The sequence below is a fragment of the Phyllostomus discolor genome, chromosome 11 (assembly GCF_004126475.2).
Source record: "Phyllostomus discolor isolate MPI-MPIP mPhyDis1 chromosome 11, mPhyDis1.pri.v3, whole genome shotgun sequence".
NCBI classification, from domain to species: Eukaryota; Metazoa; Chordata; class Mammalia; order Chiroptera; family Phyllostomidae; genus Phyllostomus; species Phyllostomus discolor.
The window spans coordinates 55,660,181-55,673,133 of record NC_040913.2 but is presented as its reverse complement, the minus strand read 5'-3'; the positions used below and the strand labels follow the sequence as shown (position 1 = coordinate 55,673,133).

The 12,953-nt window shown below is 37.0% G+C and overlaps 1 protein-coding gene across 6 annotated transcripts in view; it reads left to right on the top strand.

Annotated features, from left to right (window-relative positions):
- Nucleotides 1-12,953, top strand: part of NALCN (sodium leak channel, non-selective) — a 367,092-nt gene that overhangs the window by 169,471 nt on the left and 184,668 nt on the right. For all 6 annotated transcript variants that reach the window (XM_036011432.1, XM_028526407.2, XM_036011431.1 and 3 more), the window contains one exon: nt 9,722-9,913. In XM_036011432.1, coding sequence (XP_035867325.1) covers nt 9,722-9,913 — 192 coding nt within the window. The remainder of the gene's footprint in view (nt 1-9,721; nt 9,914-12,953) is intronic.

Sequence of the window (12,953 nt, the reverse complement as noted above, 5' to 3'; positions counted from 1 at the left end):
AATGCTTAATTTGAACATAACTTCTTATAATTTTTCTTTTTTAAGTATTGTATTAAGGATTTTACATTAGCATTAAGGAAATACAAATTTTCTTACTTCTTGAAACCTTTGTCTGTTTCTATACATGTGGCTATAAACCATACCATTTGTGTTCTGCAGATAATAGAATGGTAAGGTTAGCATCAATATTTTCTGTTAACTCAAAGTTTAGGGCCTAAATGTAACTTTGGGTTTGGCAAAATTCAGAAGCTAAAATGGTATTACTGGGGACTCATTCTATTTTTTGCTCACTTTTCTTCTGTGAGCTGACTCCCTCCATGCAAGAGCAAAGATGGCTCCTACAGGCTTGAGACTTATGGGGTTCTTACAGTAATGCCAGTTGGGAATGAAAAAAGGGAACATCTCTAATGGGTCCAACAAATATTCTGGTGACTCAAGTAATTGTGAATATTCTGGCTAGGTCTGGATCGTGGAGATAGGGGAGTCCCTTCTGGACCTCATGGGCTAAGAGTGGAGTACTAATTATTTTTCAAAGGAAGATCAGGAAGAGTAGGAAGCTAGTGACACTAGAATTGGAAGTCTAAGCACATTTTATTTTGTTTGTGTAAACATTAAAATCTAGGCTTTTAAATCATTTCCTGTTTCTCACTATATTTTAGATAAACTATTAATCATTTTTCTCTGATGAAGACTTAACAGACTACTTAAGCTTTTATTAATATTGAATCATCTTTGATAATCATCTTACTTACAATATTTTATTTATGCCAATGCAACAATTTTCTTATCTTAATCTCTCTAAATTTGGGAATAGTCTTATATTCATTAGTCTATTACACTTTAATTGGCAACATTTTTTTGTCAGAGGTACATAAAAAATGTATGACATCTTAGACTAGATAAAAATGATATTTTCCTATATTTTATACTTCAACTTTCAATTATATTCTAATTTAATTTTTATTGTTGTTCAAATACTTGTCTCCATTTCCCCACCAAAATAGCCCCAGCCCAACACACCACAACCCCCTACCTTTATTCCTACCCCTTTGGCTTTGTCCATGTGTCCTTCATACATGTTCCTTGATGATCCTTTCCCTTTTTTTTCCCATTATCCTCCTCCCCATTCCCTCTGATTATGGTAAGTTTGTTCTTTATTTCAATGTCTGGTTATATTTTGCTTGCTTGCTTGTTTGTTTTGTTGATTAGGTTTCACTTGTAGATGAGATCATATGGTATTTGTCTTTCACTGCCTGACTTATTTCACTTAGCATAATGCTCTCCAGATCCATCAATGCAGTTTTGAAGGGTAGGAGTTCCTTCTTTCTTTTTCTGATTAGTATTCCATCGTATAAATGTACCATAGATTTATGACCCACTCATTTACTGATAGGTACTTAGGTTGCTTTAACACTTGGCTATTGTAAATTGTGCTGCTATGAACATTGGGGTGCACAGGTTCTTTTAAATTGGTGTTTCAGGATTCTTAGGGTATAGTCCCAGCTGTGGAATTGCCAGGTTGAAAGGCAGTTTCATTTTTAGCTTTTTGAGGAAATTCCACAGAGGCTACACTAGTCTGCATTCCCACCAACACACCAGGGTTCCTTTTCCTCCACAGCCTTGCCAGCACTTGTCATTTATTGATTTGTTTATGATAGCCATCCTTACTGTTGTGAAGTGGTATCTCATTGTGGTTTTAATGTGCATCTCTCTGTGGCTAGTGATGCTGAGCATCTTTTCATTTGTCTCTAGTCCCTTTGTATGTTCTTCTTGGAATAGTGTCTGTTCAAGTCTTTTGCCCATTTTGTAATTGGGTTGTTTGTCTTCCTGGAGTGGATCATGTGAGTTATATATATATATATATATATATATATATATATATATATATCTTTTAATTTCATATATTTTGGAGATCAAACCCTTGTCTGAGGTATCATTGGCAAATATATTTTCCTATACAGTTGGTTCCCTTTTCATTTTGCTGATTTTTTTTTAGTCATGCAGAAGCTTTTTATTTTGATAAAGTCCTATTTGTTTATTCTTTCCTTTATGTCTCTTGCCCTAGGGGACATATCAGTGAAAATATTGCTGCATGGAATATCTGAGATTTTCCCACCTATGTTCTCCTCTAGGATTTTTATTGTAACAGGGTGCAGCCAAGAGGGGGGCCCCAAATAGGGATTTGGGAATGGGGTCCAGAACTCAAGGTGTCCAGGAAATATTAGAAAAATATGTAGGATGTTCTCACCCCTCCCCCCACACAGGTGTGAGTTGGGGGAAGGGACACATGGAGCAGGGCCATTGAGAGTTGTTTTGCATAGCAACAGATTTGCAGCTAAACTCTGGCATGGTCATTTAACATGTCTATAAACTTTAACTGGTTTCATAGATACATTAAATAGCCATGGCCATGCTTTGAGCTAGGGGGATGGGAGGGACATTCACCCAAGGTGTAATTGGGAGGCCACTCCTCCTGGTTGCAGTGCCTGAGTGAAAGCTTGGAGATGATTGGCTCCACACCATGGGGCCACTCCTATCCAGACTGAGGATGGCAGCCCAGTAAACCTGGAAGAATACAGAAATGCTGGCAGGTGTAACTGACTGTAGGAGGAGTCAGAAATGGGGCTGCAGAGGAAGACTGGCCCAGGGATTTAAACCCAGATGTGGCAGCCATTTGAGGGGAGAACCATGCAGCTTTGGCAAGAGAGAACCACTTGGCTTTGGCAGAGTGGGGACCCCGCAGCTTTGGGGTACTTCCTTTTGCCACATGACTTAGGGAGAAGGAGAGACTTTACCTGGAAGAAAAGTGGTGAAAGGATTCTTGCTGATGGGCCATGAGAAGGTACCACATGGCTTTGGATTAACTGGAGATCCTGGTGGCAACACAGCTGATAGTGCCTGGAGCCTGAATCACAGACTTCTGCTTCTTTTCCTGAGATATGGTACCCCAGATTAGGTCAGAAGGAGAAGGAAGAAATGTGTGTGTCTGTGGGTATCCTAAAAGACTTTAATATTTTAATGAAGACATTGTGCCACTACTTTAAGTCTGTACAGCTTTAAATAAACATTTCCTTTCCTTTTCACAAATCTCTGACATTGAGAGATGTCTTTCCTCTGGAGGCCGGCAGGCATAGCGAACCCAGTTGCGGGGGTCCTTTTGGTAATAGTATATTGTACCCCCACCTTGGCTCTGTTCTGTAACATTATGGCATTGCAACATATATTTAAGTCTTTTATCAAACTTGAATTTATTTTTGTGCTTCATGTAAGTTGGTGGTTGATTTTCATTTTTTGCATGTAGTTTTCCAGATGTCCCAACACCACTTGTTGAAGAGGCTATTTTTACTCCATTTTATGTTTCTTCTCCCTTTGTCAAATATTAATTAACCATAGAGACATGGGTTTATTTCTGGGCTCTCTATTATGTTCCATTGATCTATGTGTCTGCTCTTATGCCAGTATCAGTCTGTTATGATTACAGTAGCCTTATAATACAGTGTGACATCAGGTATTGTGATCTCTCCTACTTTGTTCTTCTTTCGCAAAATTTCTGTGGCTATTTGGGGTCATTTATTGTTCCATATAAATTTTTGAAATATTTGTTGTGAAATATGTCATTGGTATTTTAATAGAGATTGCATTGAACCTATAAGTTGCTCTAGGTAGTATGGACATTTAGATGATGTTAATTCTTCCCATCCATGAACATGGTATATACTTTCATTTATTTGTGTCTTCCTTAATTTTTTCCTCAGTGTTGTGTAGTTTTCTGAGTACAGGTCATTTACCTCCTTCGTTAGATTTATTCCTAGATACTTTATTTTTTCTTGTTTCTATAACAAATGGGATTCTCTTACTGTTTTCTGTTTCTGATATTTCATTGTTTGTGTAAAAAATGCCTTTGATTTCTGAAAATTGACCTTTGTATCCCATTGCTTTGCCAAATTCACTTATTAGATCAAGCAGTTTTTTGGAGGATTGTATAGGATTTTCTATGAACCCTATCACATCATCTATAAACAATAACAGTTTTCCTTCCTGCTTTCTAATTTGGATGCCTTTCATTTCTTTTTCTTGTCTATTTGCTGTGGCTAGGACTTCCAATACTATGTTTAATAGAAATGGTAAAAGTATACACCCTTGTCTTGTTCTTGATATTAATGGGAAAGCATTTATTTTGGCCCATTGAGTGTAATGTTGGCTGTAGCTTTTTCATATATGGTCTTTGTTATGCTGAGGTATACTCTTTTTATTTCCACTTTGCTAAGTGTTTTAATCATAAATGTGTGCTGTACCTTATCAAATGCTTTTTCCACATCTATTGATATGATCATGTGATTTTTGTCTTTCCTTTTGTTTATGTGATATATTTATTGATTTGTGAATATTGTACCATCCTTGTATCCCTGGGATGAATCCCACTCAATTATGATGTATGATCTTTTTGATGTATTACTAGATGTGGTTTGAAAATATTTTGTTGAGGATTTTAGCATCTGTGTTCATCAACAATGTTGGCCTAAAGTTTTCTTTCTTTGTTGTATCTTTATCTGATTTTGAGATTAGGATGATGCTGGCCTCCTAAAAAGAGTTTGGGAATCTTCCCTCCTCTTGGATTTTTTGGAATAGTCTGAGAACAATCAGGGTTAGCTCTTCATGAAATGCTTTGGAAAAATCTCCTGTGAGACTGTCTGGTCGAGGGCTTTTGTGTGACAGGCGTTTTTTGATTACTGCTTCAAATTCATTGGTTGTTACTGGTTTGTTCAGGCTTTGTGCTTCATTCAGTTTAGAAAGATTGTACTTTTCTAGAAACTTGTCAATTTCATCCAGGTTTTCAAATTTCTTGGCATATAGTTGTTCATAGCAATTTCTTAAAATTCTTTTTATTTCTGTGGTATCAATTGTAATCTGTCCCTCTTTCATTTCTCATTTTATTTATTTGGATCCTTTCAATTTTTTTTAGTGTGGTTAAAGTCTTGTAAATTTATTTATCTTTTCAATAAACCAGCTTCTGGGTTTATTGATCCTTTGAATTGTTCTTTTAGTTTTTGTCTTTCATTTCTGCTCTGATCTTGGTTATTTCCTTCCTTCTATTTGCTGTGGCCTTATTTGTCATTGTTCCTCCAGTTTTTGTAGATGTAGCCTTAGGTTGTTTACTTGGAATGTTTCTATCTTTTTCTGTACATCAGTATCACTATGAACTTCCCTCTCAGGACTGCCTTTGCTGTGTCCCATGGGTTTTGGACTGTTGTGTGTTCATTTTCATTTGTTTCCAGAAACTTTTTGATTTCTTACTTGACCTCATTCTTAACCCATTCATTGTTTAATTGCATGTTATTCAGTCTCCATGAGTTTGAATATTTTTGAGGGGTTTTTTTTTTTGAGGTTGGTTTCTGGTTTTAAGCCCTTGTGGTCTGAGAAAATGCTATATGTGATTTCAATTATTTTTAATTTATTGAGTTTTACTTTGTGTCCTATCATGGGATCTATCTTTGAAAATAGTCCATGTACATTTGAAAAGAATATGTATTTTGCTTTGGGATAAAAGGTTGTGTGGTATATATATAGAGAGATATATATATCTATATATCTATATCTATAATCAGTTAAGCCCATTTGATCTAATGCATCATTGAGTTCCACAATATCCTTGTTGATATTTTGTTTGGAAGATCTCTCCATTGTTGACAGTGGGATCCTAAAAATCCCTAGTATAAGTGTGTTGCTGTCTATAACTTTCTTGAAGTCCTCCAAGATTTTCCTTATATATTTGAATGTTCCTTGTTGAGTACATATATGTTTACAATATTTATGTCTTCTGGATGGATTCTTCCCTTGAGTATTATGAAGTGTCCCTCTCTGTGTCTTCTTATGGTCTTTATTTTGAAGTCTGATATAAATATTGCTACCTTAGCTTTCTTTTCCTGTCAATTTGCTTAAAATATTTTTTCCAACACTTCACTTTCAGTCCATGTAGGTCTTTTATTCTGAGGTGGGTCTCTTGTAGGCAGCATATCAGTGGGTTATGTTTTCTTATCCATTCAGCTACCTTATGTCTTTTGACTGGAACATTTAAGGTTATTATTAATAGATACTTATTCATTGCCATCTTACTTCCTTCATACTTGTGTTCCTTTCTCTCTCTCACCTTTTTTCTTCTTCTTAAAGCAGTCTCTTTAGCATATCTCGCAATGCTGGTCTAGTGAAGGTGTATTCTTTTAGCCTTCTTTTAACTGGCAAACTCCTTATTTTGTCTTCCATTTTAATTGAGAGCCCCCCTGGGTGGAGTAGTCTTGGTTGCAGGCCTTTGCTTTTTGTTACTTGGAATATTTCATGCCATTCCCTTCTGGCTTGTAGTGTTTCCATTGAGAAGTCAGCTGCTAACATTTTGGGGGCTCCTTTGTATGTCACTTCCTGTTTCTCTCTTGCTGCCTTTAAGATTCTCTTTTTGTCTTTGAATTTTGCCATTTTAATAGTGATGTGTCTTAGAGTGGGCTTCTTTAGGTTCCTCTTGATTGAGACCCTCAGTGCTTCCTGGACTTGTGTGCCTTTTTCTGTCATTAAATTAGGGAAGTTTTCTTTCACTACATTTTCAAACAGGTTTTCTATCCCTTGCTCCTCTTATCTTTTCTGGTATATCCCTGTTATAAGGACATTGTTACATATCGTGTTGTCCTGCATTCCCTTAACCCCTCTTTGTTCATTTTTAGTCTTTTTTTCCTTTTCTTACTCTTTCTGGCAGTTTTTTCCTATGTTTTTCTCTAGCTCACCTGTTCAATCCTCTGCTTCACCTAGTCTGCTTTTGATTCCTTCTACTGTGTTCTTCAATCCACCAGTTGTATTCTTCATTTCCTCTTGGCTCTTGTTGATAGTTTCTATTTCCTTTTTCATGCTGATATAATTTGAGGTAAGTTCCTTATAGTTTCCCTGTAATTTTTGGTAATTCTCAGTGAGCTCATTGAGCTTCCTTATAACCATTCTTTTCAACTTGATATCTGATAGTTGACTTGCCTCTCTTTCATTTAACACTATTTCTGAGGATTTCTCCTTTCCTTTCTATTGGGGCTGTTTCTTTGTCTTCCCATTATTTGTGAGACTCTTCTTGTTTGCTTTTGCATCTTAAAATGATCCCTTTCAACTCCCTGACTTTGTGGTGTGATCTTCTATGGTAGGAGACTGTGAGATTCAGTGGTGCAGTCTCCTTGATCTTCTGAAATTTATGTTTTTGGGATGTCCTTTATGCCATTTATGTTGGCTCTCTGGATGTAACTAGAGTTTTTGTTGTTGTTGGGTCATGCTTTGGTGGGTCTTTCCCTCCACCTGGTTGGCTGAGGGTCACTCTGTCCACCACACCTTGTATGCTTTGTGCAGGTGCTGCCAGAACAAAACCACAAAGCTCAGGAAAAAAACCTGCCCCTGCAAAAATACCCCCCCCCCATGCAATCCCACTATCAATAGCAAATGAACCAGCATTAACAAGTGTGTAAAGAGATTGAGAGCATTATAAGAAAGGATAGAGAATATGAGATGACCTACTGAAAGAAAATTTGTTTTGATAGGGCTGAGGGAGGAACACTAATACAAGTGGGGAGTCAGAGCAACACAGAAAAAGAAAGTAAAATTTACATAATGAATAAAAAAGGGAATGAAGAAAGTAGAGTATGCACAAATTTGAAGGATAAGAAATGAATGTTAGATAGCTATACAGGAAAGAAAATATCGCAAATCATGGAGAAGACTGTAGTGAATTCTGTCTCTGTAGCCTCTAGTATTTATCATTGCTTTTTTCTTTCTGGATCTGCCTCTGGTGATGTCAGATGTTGGCCATATCTGATCTTAGGCAGCCTGTTTGAGACTTCTATCTATGGTCTGTGGCTGTCTCCTTCAGTTGTGAATCTAGTCACTCTGCACTGAGCAGTCAGGCTTAAGCACCACAGAGCCAAGGCAGAGTCTCTCCTGGGGGCAGGGCTGTTGTTTCCCCTACAGCTGCTGCTGCTTGGAAGGAGTGGTCTGCCTGAGCACAATGGCTGCTCCTATATGGGGGATGACTCACCACCAGGATCCCAGTGGCTACTCTCTGTTTTCTCCCCAAAGCTTCTTTCCCATCTCTCTTCAGGTATCTCTAGCCCACTCTGTCCCCCTTCCTTGGATGGAGCAGGGTAAGTGGCTGCAAATGAAATTTTTTGTGTAAGCTCTTTTAATGGGTCTTTGCATCTCCATCCATCTGTCTCTGACAGAGAGCAACCCTGCTGCTTTTTGCCACTGGTTGTTGTCTGTACTTTTTGGGCTCTGGTGCTCTGGGTTGGGAATTCCAGCTTAGGGTTTAGACACCACTCTTCCCAAGGGAATCCAACTGGTTGCTTAATTATCCTTCCAGTGCTCCTGCCTGTGGGCAACTAGCCAGCCTTCTGGAGTCTCCACCACACTCCTAACCAGTCAAGTTGTGCTGAAGTTGATTCTTCTGTCTGTCTAAGGTTATAAGGCCTCTCTTTCTCACTATTGTTCAGTTGTTTGTTCTGGGTGATTTCTCCACAATTTAGTTGAAATTCCAGATTGGTCCTGGGAGTGATTAGTATGACTTCCATGTACTCCTCTGCCATCTTGCCAAATCCTAATTTATATTTTTAATGTTATAGATATGACCTAAAGAGTTGTGTCTTTGTTTTATACTCCTTTTGTAATAGTAGCCATTGAATATATTTTTCTAACACAATGTTTGGCACATGACAATCAGTATATGTTAAATGAATGAGAAAACTTAGTTATGAGTGGGAGATTTTGCATATATATAAACATGCAAACCATCTAAACATATGTATGTGCTTAGATAACAAGCTAAGCAAATATAATGAAGATTTAAAAATAGAAGGTTTATATAAGATTGAAGTTTGTTTCTTTCCAATAGCAAGTAGATGGCTCTGCTCCATATGGTTATTCAGGAAGTCACTCTCTTTTGTGTCAGATTGCATCTGCCATCTTCTATTCAAGGCTTTTATTTTTGGTCCAAAGGTGATACTCCAATTGTTTCCATTTCATAGCCAAATAAAAGTATAAAAAGAGTATCCAGGTCAGATTTATTTAATTTAATGTGTGGAAAGTTGCAAAAATCACTTCCTTTCACATTCCATAGTGCTTAACCTAGTCCACTGCCACATCTATCTATAAATGAGGCTGAAAAATGTAGTCTATAGCCCTGGGAGGCTACTTGATAGCATAAAGTTCAAAAAGTTCTATTATTTAAAGGATAGACAGAATGTCTATAAGGATAGCAGTCTCACCCATAAGTAAAAGGTCCAAGTTAGAAGGTTTTTAAAAAAATTCATTAATGTACAATAACACCTAGGAAGTTTTATTTTATGAGACAGTGAGTATTGTTACTATTGAACTAAATGTTTTCTTCAATATTTGAACATTATAAAAATATCAGTTTTATTTCAATAGTTTACATTAGTAATACCATTTTGAACTATATGTTAAAATACTTAGCTGTCACCATTTCCTTTCATTCATTCATTTAGGATTTATGGTATTCTTGCTATAAAGCAGACAGTGAGTTAGATTGATATCTTAGTAACTATATTGTGACTTTTCATATGTACATGATTAAATGGAAAAATGCAATTTAATAAAATGTTATGAAAAATAAGATTTTAGTATGAGCTTATTTAACATTCAGAGTAAATAAACGATCAAATATGTATGTTTTTCTCTCTTACAATAGGTTCTTCGGGTGGTTCGGCTTATTAAGATTTCACCTGCATTAGAAGACTTTGTGTACAAGATATTTGGTCCTGGGAAAAAGCTTGGGAGTTTGGTTGTATTTACTGCCAGCCTCTTGATTGTTATGTCAGCAATTAGTTTGCAGATGTTCTGCTTTGTTGAAGAACTGGACAGATTTACAACCTTCCCAAGGGTAAGAACAAAAATGCCATTTAATCCATTATTCTTATTTTAGTAATAATGATTAACATCAAAGTAATTTTAACAATAGTTCAAAAATATATTTTTGATGACAGAGTAACTCATTTTTGATATTTAAAATGGTCTTTTCTTCAGGGTACAAGTATTTGAAAACATTTTCAGATAATGCATTAATTCTAAAACTCTGGAAATAATAGGATGAGATGCTGAAACCAGTCAAGATTGATCATAGCATTCTTATCACCTAGGTTTAATGACCAAGATAAAAGAAAGTCTCTATCTTCATCATAAGCTGACATAGTAAGGCCTATTATACAGGAAATATAATCTTGAAATAAGAATGACACTTTTTTTAATTAAGCTTTGAAGGCAAAGATGTCTGTACTCTTAGCAGATATACTAAGTTATCCTGGGTTATTATTTTTTTTTTACTTTCTGCTGAATTTGTTACTCATTGCCAAGCATTTGTTGAGTGCTTATGAAGAGCCAGACAACTTTGGTGAATCTGGCATATAAATACAACTAAGTCCTCAGCCCTCAAGAAATTCTCAGTTAAGTGGACTAACCAGTAAATAAATATAAAGTCTTGATAAAGGCAAGCACAAGGCACTGTGGGAAACCAGAGGTAAGATCCCTGACTAGGAATGGTGAAATCCAATAAGTTTCTTGGGACAGCAGGTTAGTGAAGACCAGTTAAATGTAGCCAATGGAAGTATAAGAGTGCGATGTTTCCAGTTGTGGGGACAGCATGTGCTAAAGGCTGGGGGTGAGCCATTTCTTGTTCCAGAACTTAAAGGAGAAAGAAGAGTTAATTGCATGAGGAGGAGATAAGACCAAGAACTTTTAAATGAAATAAAGTGTGATTATGTTTAAATGCTAATGAGCGAGAACAAGTAGAAGTCAAGATTAAAGATGTATGAGATAAATAGGACCATAACAAAAGGTTCCTGAAGGTTACATACAGAGCACTGGCACTGAGGTGAGGTTGGTCTTAGGTGTTGATCTGTCAGGTGTCGAGGTGTCATGTAGAACAACAAACCAAACAAAAGTCGCAATGAACTTTTGTTCACTTCCTGCTACAGTGCAAGCAAGGGGCAGAAATAGGTACTGGCTCTTAAGCCTTCCATTGTCCCCTAAACAGCACTGGGTGAGTGACAGGTGGATTAGCACAGGTATGGTTGACAGGGAGGTATCTTTGCAAGAAAAGCCTTGTCATTGCCCATGGTCTGGCCATATAGGTTGCCTGGAGCTATCAGCTGATTCAGTTTTTTCTCCAGAGATGTGGTACGCAAGCAAAGATGACAATGATTACCATGTTTGTCTTTTAGTCTGCCCCTCACTGGGCAAATATAAATTTCGGACCACAGTAACACCAAGACTGTTACCACAGTCCATCTCTCAGGAGTTTAATTCAGTAAACAGTGTTAAAGGCACATTTTAACAAGTGTCTTAGTACCATCCATTGTTATAGGCATGTGGGATACTAAAACAACCCTCAATTCCCTTTTTTATTCACAGTCTTATCTTAATTTCTATCTTATCTTCATCTTTAACCAGTTCCTCTAATCTCACCTCACTGATTTTACATCCTTGACCCAAAATGTCTTAGAGCCAGATTTGTTTTAGAGTTTAGAATCTGTGGATCATAAGAGTGATTTCACCCTCTAAAGTTGTCTGAATTGGCATCCTATAATCAACACATTAGTATTTCTGTAGCAAAATATCAACCTTCACACAAAGGATAAATAAAGATAATAAGTAAGTCTTAGGTTAGATCAGATTTTTGCCCCTAAAGAAAAAGAGAGAGAGGAGAGAGAGGGAGGGGGAAGGGAAGGGAAAGGGAAAGGGAGAGGGAGAGGGAGAGGGAGAGGGAGAGGGAGAGGGAGAGGGAGAGGGAGAGGGAGAGGGAGAGGGAGAGGGAGAGGAGAGGAAAGGAATCTTTGAGTAGTTTCAGAAATATTTGAGTACTGGAGTTGTGGATAAGGGCCATTGGCCACTATGAAAAAAGCATTGCAGACAAGACTCTGAACTTTTTGCTCTACAAGTCTAGTTGCACATCACCACTTCATAACTTTTTAGCTATGTGACACTGGACAAATCATTCTTTATGCTTTTTTTTTCACATCTAAATTATAGGTGAAAGTAATATTTTCTCATAGCACTGTGTATATTGAATGAAAACACACTGGCAAACACAATACAACTCTGGGCTTAGAAAGCATTAAAAAAATTATACCCCAAGTTATGCATCTGAAGTTGGTATTCTAGTCTGTATAAGAGACAGGGCTGCTTTAGAACTGTCCCTGACTTAGCCTTATGGGATTTGCTCTATTTTTCAGTCATAACAGTAATCAAGTAGCATTGCATTTTCATATCTCCAGTTACTCAGTTGTGCCTTTCTGCCTGATTACTTTGTCCATTTGATGAAAGCAGCCAGGAACTGTGGGTCCCCCTAATCAGTTTTTCAGCAGCTGACAGTGTGGATAGCCTAAGCATGTAAAGGGATGACAAGCAGGTTTTTTCTTGTGCATAAGCATAATTAAGAATTAAGTACCTGAAAAATAGTCTTATAAAATGTTAAAAATCATTACAATTACAAAAGGTAGCCATTGTTATTCCAAGTCAAATAAAGCACCATCAGTAGATGATACTTGCCTGATAGGAAATTATCAGGAAAGATGGCTAAAAACACTTCCCAGCCAATTCTAGATTTCTGTTTAGAAACTCCCTGGTACATGGATCTTACTCCCTTCTCTCATTCAACATCTCCCTCATTATCCAGTGCTTGGTTGTTGAGGTAGGCTGGTTAATTACAGTATGCATAAAAGCACAGCCCATTAAGAAAAGCAATTTTCTATAAGAAAAATCACATGATACTGCCAAACATAAGCTAAGAACTTTTAAAAATCAGCAGTTGTTTATATTATCTTTACTTGAGTTCAGGCTATCTTGGAGGCTGACTACCACCACCAGACATAGAGCTACAGGATGCAGGAGAGTAAACTGTGAGAGCACTTGAGAGACTCAGAAAG